Raw genomic sequence first — 18,375 nt, 5'->3', positions numbered from 1 at the left:
TTTATTTGTGTTTTTACGACCCATCGACGGCTGAGGTCATTTAGGGCCATGGTGATTTATTTATTTATTTTATTTTATTTTCAAACAAACATTGAGGGTAGCGAAGATAAAATCAGATGAAAATGTTCATTTTTAAAAGCATTCGCATTGTATGTGTAGATAATTAAAATAAAAAGGAGGTTAAATATAATAACACAGATAACGAATAGATGATATGGACTATGTGATATAAATACCGCCAAAGAAGGTAATGTGATAGACGGATGTCTTTCAAATAGTTAAATAATGCCTTCGAGTCCACGAGACTGAAAATGATACGAATTTTTGTATGACCAACGCTTTGAATATAACGTGTTTTTGTTCATTATACAGAATACAAGGACAACTGAACTGTGGATAAATTATCCTTTATTGGATAAACACACTTAATAATATAAATACTCAGACAGAAGCATGCTGAGGCCATATATCAGCTGGCTTAATAACCTATGATCTCTGACCTCAGCGAATCACGGTTTGGACGGACAACAACACACATTTGGCCATGAAAGCGACCGTAATATAGTCTATAAACATTTACTATCAGTTAAACATTGATACAGATAAAATGTTCCCCCAGCGATAAATGCAGGGGAGGACGGGGATAAATGAGGCACTCTTCGAATGTTGCCAGCTTATCATAATTTTACTGAATAAGGCTAATATCTTTTTACTAGCCGATGTATCATTGTACATTATTTACGGTAAACTGTAGAAGAATAAGCAGTATATGCATGCAGCCTTTTGTCACTACTAACTAGACATAGCTTTTCACAACCCTCTTTAATTTTCAGATAGTTTCACTGACTAGAGCACAAACAACATTGTATCGTATCACCCGTTCTCTCCTCCAAATCTGTTCAATGTTTCATGGGAGTTGTTTTATCATGCATTCTAGAGTAAACCAGCTAAAATATCGAAAAACCGTTCTTCACCAAAATAAAATATAACTGAATAATTGTTTGTGTCTGTCGGTGTCATGTCCATATTGCAAATATACCTAGTACAGATAAGAGTGTCAAGAAACCCCAATATCTACAAAGGTTTCACAGATCTCAGTCAAGTTGACACTCCTCCTTGTCATAGGAAGCCTTTTCGATTTGTTTTAAACCGCCATGATCTCAGATCTCTGTCCATTGTTTTTTTTCACTTTTTGTCATAAGTGTCTTTCCCTTTGTAAGCGCCGACATATCCCGAGTTATCGACTCTTGCATCGCCGCCACCTAAGCCCTTTCCGTCCTTGTCGAACTTGTTAGCATGCATGCCGGTGTAGGCGCTGGTGTCGGTCATCCCCTTCACATTACCAGACTTAGATTCTTTCTGTGAAAATACAAATAATTTAGAGCTGCTTGTGAAAAACCAAATACGTAATATTGGCTTTTTCAGTGTATATACCGTTAACCCAGTAAGTACATACCGGATATTTAGAGATTAGTATATGACCATTTTGATATCACACCCCATATCAGCCCGAGAGTCCTGATATCAGACAGAGGGCCGAAAGCCCGAGGGCTGATATTAGGACTCAATGGCTGATTGGGGATGTGATATCAAAATGGTCATATCATATACTTTTTATCATGTTTTTTTCCTTTAAAATAAACAAAACATACACAAAAAAATATTTCTTTATCTCATTTATATTCATAAAACTGGTAACAAAATCAATGATGTATATAAACAAAACAGTAACAATTATACGTAAAAAGTCAACATTTAGAAATTCCCAAATTCCTACAAAATGATATGGTTATTGAAATTTGGGTGGGGCTTTGTAAATCAATCTTTAAATCATTAAACCGCAGTTATTCCATGCCAACAATTCGTTTGAGCGGAAGCAGCAAAATCCGAAAATTTGGGAGGGGGTGTGATATCACTTTTCTAGGGGGGGGGGTGATATCACTCCAAGGGGTTGTGATATCGACCGGGCTGATATCAACTTGTGGAAATTTTAGACTTATTACACATACAAAAAGGGTGTATAATAAACATATAATAACACTTATTACAGTGTATTTCCCGTTAAACCAGTAAGTACCTACCGGATATCACCTATTATAATGTATTTACCGTTAACCAAGTAAGTACCTACCGGATATCACCTAGTACAGTGTATTCCCCGTTAACCCAGTAAGTACCTTCGGATATTACATATTACATTGTATTTACCGTTAACCTAGTAAGTACATACCGGATATCGCCTATTATAGTGTATTTCCCGTTAACCAGTAACTACCTTCCGGATATCACCTATTACAGTGTATTTACCGTTAACCAAGTATGTGACGTTACCTACCTGATGTAACATATTACAGTGTATTTACCGTTAACCCAGTGAGTACCTACCCGATATCGCCTATTAAAGTGTATTTACCGTTTACCCAGTAGGTACCCTCCAGATACCACCTATCACAGTGTATTTACCGTTAACTCAGTTAATACATACCGGATATCACCTATTACAGTTTATTTACCATTAACTCAGTATGTGACGTTACCTAACACTTATCACCTATGACAATATATTTACCATTAACCCAGTATGTGACATTACCTACCGGATATCACCTATCACAGTGTAATTACCGTTTACTCAGCAAGCACCTAACGGATATCACCTATCACAGTGTTTTTACCGTTAACCCAGTATGTGACGTTACCTAACAATTATCACCTATGACAATATATTTACCATTGTGACATTACCTACCCGATATCACCTATTATAGTGTATTTATCGTTAACCTAGTGAGTGCCTACCCGATATCGCCTATTATAGTGTATTTACCGTTTACCCAGTTTGTACCTTCCGGATATCACCTATTACAGTGTATTTACCGTTAAGCCAACAAGTACCTATCTGATACCAACTATATTTCATTGTACTTACCGTTACCCCAGTAAGTTGTGTTCCTTTGAGATTTTTTAATAGTTCTTTCTCCCATGTACTTCCTTCTGGTGGTTTCTTCCCCTTTCTCTTGGCTTCTAACTTTTCGGCAGATTTTGCTAGAAACTTCATAGACTTTTCCTTGGTAATGGTCATAAACCTGAAAGAGAGTATATGAAATAAACGTGAATTTTTGATTTTATTCTAGTTCGTTGCAACAGTAATTAGTGCAAGTTAACATTAATTAATAGCTTACGACTTGTGCCAATTAATTCCTATAACAATAGGTGTGAGGTAGGTTACAGTTTATTATCTACCTTGGTTTTATAAGTGGTGAAATTTGGTGGTTTTATCATGCATTCTAACGCGAATCAGCCTAAATATCGAACGTGTGTTTTTCAACCGTTTTTAACAAGGACAGTACAAATTATAGAGTCGAGGAGTTTAAATATGTACCGTGTTTCACAAATCATAGCTGATTTTGTCAATGTGCTGCTATTTAAATTTCAAAAAAATAATTTATGTAAGCAATTTGTTTCATTGGAATCCTTTCCATTAAAAATTTCTTTGTAAAATCTGAGTGCAAAAAGGTGATGTCATATAATTATTTGTATGGAAACATCACAGAAAACCATAGATTGTCTCACAAAGCAGTCCAACGCCGGGAAAAGCAACCATACGGCTGTCAAAGGTAAGAGATTAAAAATATTTTAATATACCTCAGTACTCCTGCTGCTAGAGCTGTCTTTTCCCTACCTTAAGAAACGAAATCATCCCTTTTCTCCCATATTTCAATAAGCAAAATGAGTATATATGGACGATTTTGTTATTGCAGTACTTGTTTGAACGTTGACAACCCTAAACCAATTATATACATACTATCTATGTGTGTATGGATAAAAAAATCAAAATTAAAATACCACATATCACTGGATCTTAACAAATGTGTATTTTAAGGATATGAGTTTATGGACAAGGAAGTAATTACTACAGGGTTGTCATTCGGAGCTATCCGCTTCATTGAGTCACACAACCAGGAAATATTAAAGATCCCTGTACCACTGTAAACACTAGAGAGTTCCACTGAACTCTTACATACAGTTACCTCCCCTCTATATAAACTTGGTTATAACTGTAGTGGGTTTGACTAGAGAACAACCACTGATATGGTACATTACCTCCCCTCTATATAATCTTGGTTATAACTGTAGTGGGTTTGAGCTAGAGAACAACCACTGATATGGTACATTACCTCCCCTCTATACAATCTTGGTTATAACTGTAGTGGATTTGAGCTAGAGAACTACCACTGATATGGTACATGTGTAGCTCAGTTGGTCATATTGGTTAAAGCGATCTTATTATGATCCAAGGTCAATGAGATTTCGCAAAGTATGGGTTTCTTTCCCGAAATAATTTGTAAAAGCTATTGCATTCCCGGACCAAACGTTTCCAATTCAAAGTTACAGTTTCTTGCAGTAATACGGGCATCTTAAATGTAATTATATTTGATTTCGCAACATTTTTCTCTTTTAAATAAGTAAAAACAGTGTAGCGCATGCTTTTATACGATAGTGACATTTACTTTTTTTGACTATTTTGGAATATAAACGATTTGTATTAACCATAACGTGACTAACCGTGACCATAACATGACTTACCGTGACCATAACATGACTGACCATAGCATGACTTACCGTGACCATAACGTGACTTACCGTGACCACAGCATGACTTACCCTGACCATAGCATGACTTACCGTGACCATAACGTGACTTATCGTTACCATAACGTGACTTACCGTGACCATAACGTGACTTACCGTGACCATAACATGACTTACCGTGACCATAACGTGACTTACCGTGACCATAACGTGACTTACCGTGACCATAACGTGACTTACCGTGACCATAACATGACTTACCGTGACCATAACGTGACTTACCGTGACCATAACATGACTTACCGTGACCATAACGTGACTTACCGTGACCATAACATGACTTACCGTGACCATAACGTGACTTACCGTGACCATAACATGACTTACCGTGACCATAACGTGACTTACCGTGACCATAACATGACTTACCGTGACCATAACGTGACTTACCGTGACCATAACATGACTTACCGTGACCATAACGTGACTTACCGTGACCATAACATGACTTACCGTGACCATAACATGACTTACCGTGACCATAACGTGACTTACCGTGACCATAACATGACTTACCGTGACCATAACATGACTTACCGTGACCATAACGTGACTTACCGTGACCATAACATGACTTACCGTGACCATAACGTGACTTACCGTGACCATAACATGACTTACCGTGACCATAACGTGACTTACCGTGACCATAACATGACTTACCGTGACCATAACGTGACTTACCGTGACCATAACATGACTTACCGTGACCATAACGTGACTTACCGTGACCATAACATGACTTACCGTGACCATAACGTGACTTACCGTGACCATAACATGACTTACCGTGACCATAACATGACTTACCGTGACCATAACGTGACTTACCGTGACCATAACATGACTTACCGTGACCATAACATGACTTACCGTGACCATAACGTGACTTACCGTGACCATAACATGACTTACCGTGACCATAACATGACTTACCGTGACCATAACGTGACTTACCGTGACCATAACATGACTTACCGTGACCATAACATGACTTACCGTGACCATAACGTGACTTACCGTGACCATAACATGACTTACCGTGACCATAACATGACTTACCGTGACCATAACGTGACTTACCGTGACCATAACATGACTTACCGTGACCATAACATGACTTACCGTGACCATAACGTGACTTACCGTGACCATAACATGACTTACCGTGACCATAACATGACTTACCGTGACCATAACGTGACTTACCGTGACCATAACATGACTTACCGTGACCATAACATGACTTACCGTGACCATAACGTGACTTACCGTGACCATAACATGACTTACCGTGACCATAACATGACTTACCGTGACCATAACGTGACTTACCGTGACCATAACATGACTTACCGTGACCATAACATGACTTACCGTGACCATAACGTGACTTACCGTGACCATAACATGACTTACCGTGACCATAACATGACTTACCGTGACCATAACGTGACTTACCGTGACCATAACATGACTTACCGTGACCATAACATGACTTACCGTGACCATAACGTGACTTACCGTGACCATAACATGACTTACCGTGACCATAACATGACTTACCGTGACCATAACGTGACTTACCGTGACCATAACGTGACTTACCGTGACCATAACGTGACTTACCGTGACCATAACATGACTTACCGTGACCATAACATGACTTACCGTGACCATAACGTGACTTACCGTGACCATAACATGACTTACCGTGACCATAACATGACTTACCGTGACCATAACGTGACTTACCGTGACCATAACGTGACTTACCGTGACCATAACATGACTTACCGTGACCATAACATGACTTACCGTGACCATAACGTGACTTACCGTGACCATAACGTGACTTACCGTGACCATAACATGACTTACCGTGACCATAACATGACTTACCGTGACCATAACGTGACTTACCGTGACCATAACATGACTTACCGTGACCATAACATGACTTACCGTGACCATAACGTGACTTACCGTGACCATAACATGACTTACCGTGACCATAGCATGACTTACCGTGACCATAACATGACTTACCGTGACCATAACGTGACTTACCGTGACCATAACGTGACTTACCGTGACCATAACATGACTTACCGTGACCATAACATGACTTACCGTGACCATAACGTGACTTACCGTGACCATAACATGACTTACCGTGACCATAACATGACTTACCGTGACCATAACGTGACTTACCGTGACCATAACATGACTTACCGTGACCATAACATGACTTACCGTGACCATAACGTGACTTACCGTGACCATAACATGACTTACCGTGACCATAACATGACTTACCGTGACCATAACGTGACTTACCGTGACCATAACATGACTTACCGTGACCATAACATGACTTACCGTGACCATAACGTGACTTACCGTGACCATAACATGACTTACCGTGACCATAACATGACTTACCGTGACCATAACGTGACTTACCGTGACCATAACATGACTTACCGTGACCATAACATGACTTACCGTGACCATAACGTGACTTACCGTGACCATAACATGACTTACCGTGACCATAACATGACTTACCGTGACCATAACGTGACTTACCGTGACCATAACATGACTTACCGTGACCATAACATGACTTACCGTGACCATAACGTGACTTACCGTGACCATAACATGACTTACCGTGACCATAACATGACTTACCGTGACCATAACATGACTTACCGTGACCATAACGTGACTTACCGTGACCATAACATGACTTACCGTGACCATAGCATGACTTACCGTGACCATAACATGACTTACGGTTTCGTCTTGTCGTCCTTACAAACAGGGAAGATGCTGGAATCCATATCCGTTCTCAGTTCCTTCCAGAGAAGGTTGTCTTTTGTAATTTTCCCTGTAGCCTGGGAAGTCAGATTTTCCTTATGTGCCAGTTTAGCATACTGTTTCAGCTTATCAACCAGCTCGCTCACCTCCTCATCAGAGAGTCCTCCGCTAGCTATAAAGATATAAATTAGTCAACTCTATTGTTCAATCAAACAAACACATGTTCAAGTCATCTTGGTAATTTCTACACAACAGAAAGTAACAGAACAATAAATTCAATAAACAAAACTAAACATCGAAATGAAGATCAGATAATGATAAGTAACCCAGTGTGACACCTTGACGTCGGTAGCCTATCTATATTTATTATACCTCTACTTTATTTACTCTATATAAAAGTATTTGGTTAAATCGAATATATCTCCACTTTTGCCTGACTGTGTTTTAGTCCTGTGTGTTAGTCTGGGAACTAAAACACACAAACATTCGGGTGTTTCCGCCGAGCCAATCAGGCGAGAGGTTGGCGGAGCTTATTACCGAACTCGGAAGCGACGCGCGAGTTGGGCGGAGCTTGCTACCGAACTCGGCAGTGACGCGCGAGTTGGGCGGAGCATTTGGCTCCATTGCCATCAAAAGGGTAGTAGAGACGTAAAGCGATACAGCTTATGGCTTACAAATATTTTGTAGTTAAAACTATCTCTCCAGTGTGTATCGGTATAATATATGGGGTAAGGGATATAGCAAGTTTTTGGTGTCCCTTGGACATGCCTATTTCCCTCGCCTTCGCCTCGGGAAATAGCCTGCACTCGGGACACCAGAAACTTGCTATATCCCTTACCCATATATTATACCGATACTTTAACTGTTTAATATTACTCGGTATGGCAATCAAAGGTTTCGTGGTTACTGATACTCCCTCTATCAGGTTCCCAGGAAACAAACCAGTCTTCAAACCTTCCAAAGGTTTTGTCAGTGTTTCATATTGGCACACTGTATGTCTGTTGTCTGTATGAGAGGTGGTAGGGTGTTCTGTATAAAATGTAGTAGTGTTCTGTATAAGAGGTGGAAGTGTGTTCTGTATTAGACGTGTAGTGTATTCTGTATGAGAAGTGGCAGTGTGTTCTGTATGAGAGGTATTAGTGTGTTATTTATGAGAGGTGGTAGTGTATTCTGTATAGGAGGTGGTAGTGTATTCTATATGAGAGGTGGTTGTGTGTTCTGTATGAGAGATGGTAGTGTGGTCTGTGTGAGAGGAGGTAGTGTGGTCTGTATGAAAGATGGTAGGGTGGTCTGTATGAGAGGTAGTAGTGTGGTCTGTATGAGAGGTAGTAGTGTGGTCTGTATGAGAGGTGGTAGTGTGGTCTCTATGAGAGGTGGTAGTGTGGTCTGTATGAAAGCTGGTAGTGTGGTCTGTATGAGAGATGGTAGTGTTATGTATGAGAGGTGGTAGTGTTATGTATGAGAGGGGGTAGTGTGTTCTCTATGAGAGGTGGTAGTGTGGTCTCTATGAGAGGTGGTAGTGTGGTCTCTATAAGAGGTGGTAGTGTATTCTTTAAGAGAGGTGGTAGTGTATTCTATATGAGAGGTGGTAGTGTATTATATATGAAAGTTAGTAGTGTGTTCTGTATGAGAGGTGGTAGTGTATTCTGTATGAGAGGTGGTAGTGTATTCTGTATAGGAGTAGGTATTGTAATCTGTATGAGAGGTGGTAGTGTATTATGTAAAAGAAGTGGTAGTGTATTCTATATGAGAGGTGGTTGTGTGGTCTGTATGAGAGATGGTAGTGTGGTCTGTATGAGAGGTGGTAGTGTGGTCTGTATGAGAGATGGTAGTGTGGTCTGTATGAGAGGTAGTAGTGTGGTCTGTATGAGAGGTGGTAGTGTTCTGTATGAGAGTTGGTAGTGTGTTCTGTATGAAAGATGGTAGTGTGATCTGTATGAGAGGTGGTTGTGTGTTCTGTATGAGAGGTGGTAGTGTGGTCTGTATGAGAGATGGTAGTGTTATGTATGAGAGGTGGTAGTGTGTTCTTTATGAGAGATGGTAGTGTGGTCTGTATGAGAGGTGGTAGTGTGTTCTGTATGAGAGGTGGTAGTGTGGTCTGTATGAGAGGTGGTAGTGTGTTCTCTATGAGAAGTGGTAGTGTGGTCTGTATGAGAGGTGGTAGTGTGGTCTGTATGAAAGATGGTAGTGTGATCTGTATGAGAGGTGGTTGTGTGTTCTGTATGAGAGGGGGTAGTGTGGTCTGTATGAGAGGTGGTAGTGTTATGTATGAGAGGTGGTAGTGTGTTCTCTATGAGAGGTAGTAGTGTATTCTCTATGAGAGGTAGTAGTATATTCTCTATCAGAGAGTGTGGAAGGGAGTGCTATTGTTGAGAAGGTTTGGGTAAGTGATTTTTTTGAGAGTACATTTTTATCTACGGGTGTGTGTTATTATGAAATGGTATGTGTGTAACTGTGTTAGGTATAAAGGGTAGGTGTGGATGTGTGTTAAGTATAGAGGGTAGGTGAGGGGGGTAGGTATAGAGGGTAGGTTCGGATGTGTTTTATGTATAAAGGGTAGGTGGGTGTGTGTTATGTATAGAGGGTAGGTGTAGATGTGTGTTATGTATAGAGGGTAGGTGAGGTGTGTGTTATGTATAGAGGGTAGGTGTGGATGTGTATTATGTATAGAGGGTAGGTGGGTGGGTGTTATGTATAGAGGTTAGGTGTGGATGTGTGTTATGTATAGAGGGTAGGTGGGGGTGTTATGTATAGAGGGTAGGTGTAGATGTGTGTTATGTAAAGAGGGTAGGTGAGGTGTGTGTTATGTATAGAGGGTAGGTGGGGATGTGTGTTAGGTATAGAGGGTAGGTAGGGGGTGTGTTATGTATAGAGGGTAGGTGAGGTGTGTTATGTATAAAGGGTAGGTGGGGGGTGTGTTAGGTATAGAGGGTAGGTGTGGGGGGGGATGTATAGAGGGTCGGTGTGGATGTGTGTTAGTTATTGATGGTATGTGTGGATGTGTGTTATGTATTGAGGGTATGTGTGGATGTGTGTTATGTATTGAGGGTATGTGTCGATGTGTGTTATGTATAGAGGGTAGGTGTGGATGTGTGTTAGTTATTGATGGTATGTGTGGATGTGTGTTATGTATTGAGGGTATGTGTCGATGTGTGTTATGTATAGAGGGTAGGTGTGGATGTGTGTTATGTATAGAGGGTAGGTGTAGATGTGTGTTATGTATAGAGGGTAGGTGAGGTGTGTTATGTATAAAGGGTAGGTGGGGTGTGTGTTAGGTATAGAGGGTAGGTGTGGGGGGGTATGTATAGAGGGTCGGTGTGGATGTGTGTTAGTTATTGAGGGTATGTGTGGATGTGTGTTATGTATTGAGGGTATGTGTGGATGTGTGTTATGTATAGAGGGTAGGTGTGGATGTGTGTTATGTATAGAGGGTAGGTGTGGATGTGTGTTAGGTATAGAGGGTAGGTGTGGATTTGTGTTATGTATAGAGGGTAGGTGTGTAACTGTGTTAGGTATAGAGGGTAGGTGTGGATGTGTGTTATGTATAGGGGGTAGGTGTGGATGTGTGTTATGTATAGAGGGAAGGTGAGGTGTGTGTTATGTATAGAGGGTAGGTGAGGTGTGTGTTATGTAAAGAGGGTAGGTGTAGATCTGTGTTATGTATAGAGGGTAGGTGAGGTGGGTGTTATGTATAGAGGGTAGGTGTAGATCTGTGTTATGTATAGAGGGTAGGGGTGGATGTGTGTTATGTATAGAGGGTAGGTGTAGATCTGTGTTATGTATAGAGGGTAGGTGTGGGTGTGTGTTATGTATAGAGGGTAGGTGTGGATGTGTTATGTATAGAGGGTAGGTGTGGATGTGTGTTAGGTATAGAGGGTAGGTAGGGTGTGTGTTATGTATAGAGGGTAGGTGAGGTGTGTTATGTATAAAGGGTAGGTGTGGATGTGTGTTATGTATAGACGGTAGGTGTGGATGTGTGTTATGTATAGAGGGAAGGTGTGGATGTGTGTTAAGCAAAGAGGGTAGGTGTGAATGTGTGTTAGGTATAGAGGGTAGGTGTGGATCTATGTTACAATGTATGTATAGAGGGTAGGTGTGGATGTGTGTTATGTATAAAGGGTAGGTGTGGATGTGTGTTATGCATGAGAGAATATGTGTTAAATGAAAAAGTATATGTGGGTATGTGTTTTACATTGGTAGGTGCTATGTACGAGAGGGGTTGAGTGGGTGTAATTATGAGGATACCTATTTGCACGGGTATATGTGTAGGTATATGTGATTCTTAGTGTTTGGGTATGAGTCATGTGTAAGAGGGTTTGGGTGGATGGTACGTGTCAACACATTGGATATAAGTGTGTGTATCTATATATAAAAGGATATGTGTTATGTATATGTATGTTATGTAAGACGTGTGTGTGATAATGTGAGTGACAGGGTATGTGATGTTGTTATGAATGCGAGGGTGTATGGGTGTGTTATATAAGCGGGTGAGCGCTATCTATAACGGGGGGTGTTCGCGTGCGTTATGTTTGAGAGGTGTACGTTTTGACTTATTTTGAATGAGGGTGTGGGTATGTGTAGGTTATAAGAAGGTGTTTGTTATGAATTAAATGCTATTTGGTTGTTATGTGTAAAGCAACGTGTTTACCTTTATAGTGAAAGTATTTGTACGTTATCTACTGTAATATGTATCTGTCAATAAAATCTCCCTAAAACTACCTACATGCTTGGTAGGATTTACCAATATTTGTTCACTAAAGCCTTTAAACACACGTTGGTCTAGTTAAGTGTATTGACATGAGCTCCCTACACAACTTGATCACAGGTAATCCGCCTGCTGAATGGGTAGTGAAGAATACACTTCGAAACATTGTTTTTAAACAGCCGAAGGTCGTAGTTCAAATTCGTGAACTGTGATTGAAAACCAAGCTCTACAAAGAGAAACGCCATTAAGGACTTGTTGATACCTGTTTACCCTCTACATGTCAGTAGCTATCTATAGGTAACAGGGTAAAGGCCTTTCCTGTAGGCTTCGCGCTTATTTAGGGTATGAAAAGGAGTTGGAAAATTAATTATGGATACGGAAATCATTTAAACTTCACTGCCGGTGTCGATATTCCCCAATCAAACTGCGGCTTTCTAACCATGAAGAATGTATACTAATATAACAACCCACAAGGTCCATGGCCTGGGAAGTCATTCAAACTAGTGTAGTATAACCCCCGTGGTGTCATCAGTTTTGTAGACAAAACACAATATATTTATGAAAATTGATAAAGAAGTCGGCATCGAGTTCCACAAAACAAAGTATAACGTCTTTAGACTAATAATACAAAACATAATTAAAATGTCAACTGACTCTATACCGCAGTTCTCAAGAGACAGTACACTTCCTACGTTTGTAGCTGTCAATAAGTGGACAGGATATAAGCTACGTCATAGTATCCATTTGATTATAACTGTGTATTTCTATTTTACTGCGCAATACACTGACCAATCAAGCATGAATATCCGCGCACTGTAGATTTGGATAGATAGATATTTTCATTTTTTGTATTTTTGTATTTTTTTCCCAAGTTTATAACAATGCAAATATATCATACATAAACATTATTACTCTCACACATTACCATTCATTCATTCATTAAATATTCATTTATAATAAACTGCATATTTCCAGGTATAATTAATAATTAGTTATTGTTATGGCAAATTAAATTACAGCTTAATTATGTCCGTTTTATATAAGCATTGTTTAGAGGTGATAGAAAAGAGGTTAGAGCAGGTCCTAGAGGTATAGAAGGGAAAGTAAGAATAAAGACAGAGAAGAAAAAATAATGAGGGGGGAGGGAGTGGGGATTGAGAAACAAAGAAGCTATATAAATGTGTCGGAAAGTTCAAGGAGTTTTACATATATGTATTTAGAAGCAGACGTTTATATAAGTAAATTCTATAGTTATATGTTCATATTTTGGCAAAGACAGGGTTTAAGCAATATTAATTAGACTTTCCCATTTTTTCCATTCAGTATTAAATTTCAATAAAAATAATTCACTTTTATTAACAGCAATATATCTCTGAGTAAAATATGTGTCCTTGATAAGGTTCTTAAGTGCAGCTACTGACAATGGCATGTGTCAACATCTCGAATTATAAATATATTGTTTTATAATTAGACTTATGGTATTATCTACCCTACTACTGATACTATTTTGATTAAATAAACCGAAAATGAAGGTTTCCTTGTTAAAACCAAATGGGATTAACAATGCATCAAGAAGGAACTCAAAATTTTGTAGAAAGTTTTGTACTTTCTCACATGCCCATAGTGTGTGAATTATTGTCTCTATTTCAGTCTTACATTGAAAACAAAGAGCACTATCGGTAAGAGCTGCTTTAACTAGATAGGAGTTTGTTGTTAAAATTTGTTGATTTATTCTGTATTGAAGCCATCTTAATTTTGAATTTCTAGTTACTGTAAAAGGAATCATATATATCAATTTCCATGTGTCATCCTGGAATTCAAACAATTCATTCCATTTGTTTTTCCCAGTGGATATGGTACTATTTTGGCACAACAACTTATAAAAATCTTGAGTTCCTTTTTTATGCTTCATAAATATTTTTAAATTTAAGGGTATGTATGGATAACTAATCAAAGTATTTAAAGTATCATCATTGGACATGTAGTTTTTTATTGTATTAATAATACCTTGATATGTGAGAAAGTTAGTTTTTACATCAAATTTTTGTGAAAATTCTATAAAACTATAAAATATACCAGAATTATTATCTTTTAATAAGTCATTTATAATTATAACACCCTTTTCAAACCATTGCTTATAAAATAAACACTTGGTTCCTACTGTAAAATATTTATTATACCAAATAGGCATTTTCAATCTACTTTTTATCTCCCTTATACAATCCTCTTTATCTGCTATTTTTCTCCATGATTGGAACACATTTTTCCAAAAAAGGTTTTTACAATTGCCTTGAATAATAGATAAGTATTCTGAACCACAATTAAATAAAATGTCCTTATTAGCATATTTTTTAATTAACACTTGCCATGTACCCCCTGATGTAAGCAACCTACCTATCCAAGTAAGTTTCAAGGCTTTTATTGAAGGGGGTCTTAACATGATACACATGTATCATGTTAAGACCCCCTTCCTGATAGCTTTTGATGATTATATCCCGTTTTTGTTTTATCTACTTTACTTTTCCATAAGAAATTGAAAATTTCTGAGTTTAATTTTTTGATAGAATTGTCATCTGGATTTGGTAAGGAGATAAATAGATGATTAAATTTGGATATTAATAAAGATTTAATGATTTGTATTCTTCCTGTTGGTGTTAATATTCTTCTACTCCAATTCTTAATTATTGACTTAAGTTTCACTAATCTTTTATCATAGTTTAATTTAGGGATTTGATGTAAATCTACATGAAATTCTATACCTAGTACCATTAATGTTTGACTTCCCCACTGCAGGTTCCATTCCGGATAATAAATCGCATCACTGTACTTTTTATTGCCTATCCATATAACTTTATTTATTTTAAGACCAGCATTTTTTGCAAATATATTTAGCTCTTTTATTGATTCTTTTTATGATCGTTTCGTTCCATCTAAAATGAGAGAGGTATCATCTGCATATTGTACATTCTGCATATCTCTCTCCGATATTTGCCGATAATATGCTAATAGATTCTATAATTAATATTATTATTCTCTTTATTTCCTCCAAAATGAAGATTACATAAACAGAATAGTTACATATAAGAATTAATCAACATATATACATACATGGACATTGAAAGAGTACAAAGGTATCGTTATTTTAATGTGTACATAAATATTTTATAAGAGAAAGGAGATGTACATACAATCAGACGATTTGTAGTATTTTTTCAACATTTGATACACATGTGATATTACCCCTAATCTTAATTGTTCATAATCTTATAATATAACTTAATTCACTACCCAATAGGGTATAAGTCAAATCAAAATTAGGTAAATTATGCAAATAAACATTGAGTTGTATATAACATTTACTAATTAAATGACACCATAATTTGTCTCTTACTTCAGTAGTTTTATCACAATGTAAGATAATATGTGTAATAGTATCATGATAGAATTCCCAACAATAATGACGTAATTCCATGAGTTTTGACATACGAGACATTACACAAACCCTTAAGGTACAGTGTATAGATTTAGAATACCGTGGATACTTTGCAGCTAATTCCATAAATAGTGTGACTCGAGCTTATGGTGAATGGACATAAATCGTACACAATCGTTGTCATCTGACATAGTTGTAACTATGCATTTTCTTCAGTTTGATATACATTTTTTATATACAACTTTTATCCACTGTCTTTTTCCTGGATAGGCACCTAATTTATATAATCAACAAAGATATCGTATAAAAAATATTTTCTAAGGATACATATAATATCTGGTGTAAATCCATATTGTTTCCCATCATTTACATTGAACATAAAAAAATCTAGTGACAAATATTCTGTGTACTAGTGTACAGGCGTCCATACTATATATTCGTCCCAAAATAATAATTTCTTCATATCAATATAAGACTCAATACTTGTCCACCCTAGTAATGAATTACATACATCGGTCCTGGTTCTTTTTTCGAACCCTTGTATACATTTTACAATATAGTTCTGTGCTCTTTCCAACGTTAATACTTCTGTTTTAGAAAGCAATCAAAGTTCAAACCCATATAAGGCAGACGGGTACACTTTTATTTTAATCAACTTAGCAACAGTGAGGGGATTGAGCGCGCACGGATGAGCACCGGACCTAAGTAGTGACAAGTATAGACTTGAAAAGTAAAACCAACCCCTTGAACTTTGAACACTCCATGTTGATATTCGTAAAAAGTTCATTAAAAAGTATTATTGGAGCCGCCCATTTTCATATAAATTTGGCCAGCTGCCATCTGTACGTAACAGAAAAGAGCTGTGTAATCTAGGAAATTATCTGCATTCAATTTGGTTAGAACGGTCTAGATTCCAACCTTAGGTTATTGTGTTTTTTTCTCACCCTGACTTTTAACATTTGAGAACTTGTTTATTTCCAGGTTTACACATATTGTTTTGTCCATCCGCTGATCACTACACCACTGTATACAAATTGTATGCCTGTTTTTTTGTTTTTGTATTTAACATATTCTTTATTGAGCCCCGGTTGATATTATGCTAAGAAAATGTTGTCACCTCATCCGTTTTCCGATAGCCAAGGTACACTTAGGTGAGGTAGTTTTACAAAAGCTGTCCATCTGCCGATATTTTTTTTATCTTGTACTTTATAATAATTTAAAAAAGTCTACTGTCCATTTATAGGTACTATATATATATATGCGATGTACAAGATTATGCTTCATTCATGATGTTATAATTATTTGGTATTTCATAACACTGATTTATCAATTATACGTTGCTGTGTATGCTTAAACAATAAAATACTACGGTATAACGAGAATTTATCGAAGAGGATAGAAAAGAAGAAGGGGAAGGAGAAGAAGAAAAAGAAGAAAAGAAAAGAAATAAGATATCATTTGTTAAGTGAAAACAGTCAAAACAGTTGAAACTTACGCACGCTATATTATGTAAAACACACTACATTGTCAATAACAGTCAAATGCACTATACCTAGTATAGAATGTATACTTACCCATTTCGAATTTATGTGCGGAAACTGTTGCTCACTGTGTTGACAGTTAGGAGATGCCCACAGAACAGGTATGACCGTGTAAAATACTTGCCGTTTCCAACGTAAACAACGCCGGTTTATACTGGTCGCTGTCTGAAATCTACATGTGACAGGAGCTGTCAGCTGATATTAGTGAAGCGGCCCGGCCAGTTTATTGATCGAAAGCACTCATGCCATATCGTCTACATATGACCCGACCTTTAACTTATTGTGTACATCAGGGTTGGTCAGGCGTTCCGGACAGTGTAGGAACCAGTACCCGAAATCGCTCATAAGCCGCTCCAACAAAGCGAGTTTTCAGGCCTGTCAGGTGAACAAGCTTAATTTAATTAATGTTGCAGACTTTGTAGCAAGAATAGTTTCCATGTACATGATCTTTTCTGAACCAGACCTTGACTAGGATTAAACGTCATTAAAATATGGCGCCAAACGCTACTAATCCACGCACTTCTTTACGCATTAACATGTTCATGTTAATATTTTAATTGGTATGTCTCTGAGTCACAAGTGTGGCCACAGGTACAGATACATATACATATATATATACTCCAGATCGAGTCACAGCAAGGGATCGATTACCAAATCTGTGAAAACCTTCTCCAAAACAATTCTTTATAGAACTTCATGTACATTGAATCATATTCTATCCGATCCCCGAAGACCAAGGTCAAAACAATAGGTCAAAGGCCAAGTCATTCCAATCTATCGCTATGACATTAACCTTCGGGACTAAGCATGGATGCGAGACAGGTATAATGTATACATCTGGGCAACAGACCGCGGGTGGGTACTCCCAAGGTCAACATGGACATTAGTCCGAATTATTCTGACGTTTTATCGACCTTTTTTTTGTATCGGTCTGTCGTCGATTAACGTCAGAACTCCAGCCCTCTATAATATGCGGGAAATATGCGACCCGCGCCCGGAGCGCACTTCAAACTGATATTTTAGAAACAAATCGTCACTTTCACACACATGTCGCACATGGATCGAAATATCTATTCTTTATGCACTAGGACGAGGACGCAGTAGAAGTTGTGCAAAATTTTATCAAAACAGAACTTGACATTGATGATGACCTGGAACTTCATGTCGCGCATAGATTGAGAAAGAGGCATGATGGTAAACCAAGAACCATCGTA

General features: G+C 38.0%; 1 protein-coding gene and 1 long non-coding RNA gene across 2 annotated transcripts in view; one reads left to right on the top strand and one right to left on the bottom strand.

Moving 5' to 3' along the window:
* Nucleotides 1-390: 390 nt before the first annotated feature.
* On the bottom strand, nt 391-17,340 carry LOC110446658 (tubulin polymerization-promoting protein family member 2-like). Its single transcript, XM_021491917.1, has 4 exons — nt 17,195-17,340; nt 7,459-7,654; nt 2,930-3,086; nt 391-1,359 (listed from the first exon to the last, which is right to left on the bottom strand). Exons 1-4 carry the CDS (start codon nt 17,196-17,198, stop codon nt 1,186-1,188), a joined length of 531 nt encoding a protein of 176 aa, XP_021347592.1. The 5' UTR covers nt 17,199-17,340; the 3' UTR covers nt 391-1,185.
* The window catches only part of LOC110446659, a 33,225-nt gene continuing 17,942 nt past the window's right edge, over nt 3,093-18,375 (top strand). Inside the window, exon 1 of the long non-coding RNA XR_002462489.1 lies at nt 3,093-3,617. This is a non-coding gene — a long non-coding RNA (uncharacterized LOC110446659). The remainder of the gene's footprint in view (nt 3,618-18,375) is intronic.

Source organism: Mizuhopecten yessoensis, unplaced genomic scaffold (assembly GCF_002113885.1).
Source record: "Mizuhopecten yessoensis strain PY_sf001 unplaced genomic scaffold, ASM211388v2 scaffold2921, whole genome shotgun sequence".
NCBI lineage: Eukaryota > Metazoa > Mollusca > Bivalvia > Pectinida > Pectinidae > Mizuhopecten > Mizuhopecten yessoensis.
This window is presented reverse-complemented; position numbering and strand designations above follow the sequence as displayed.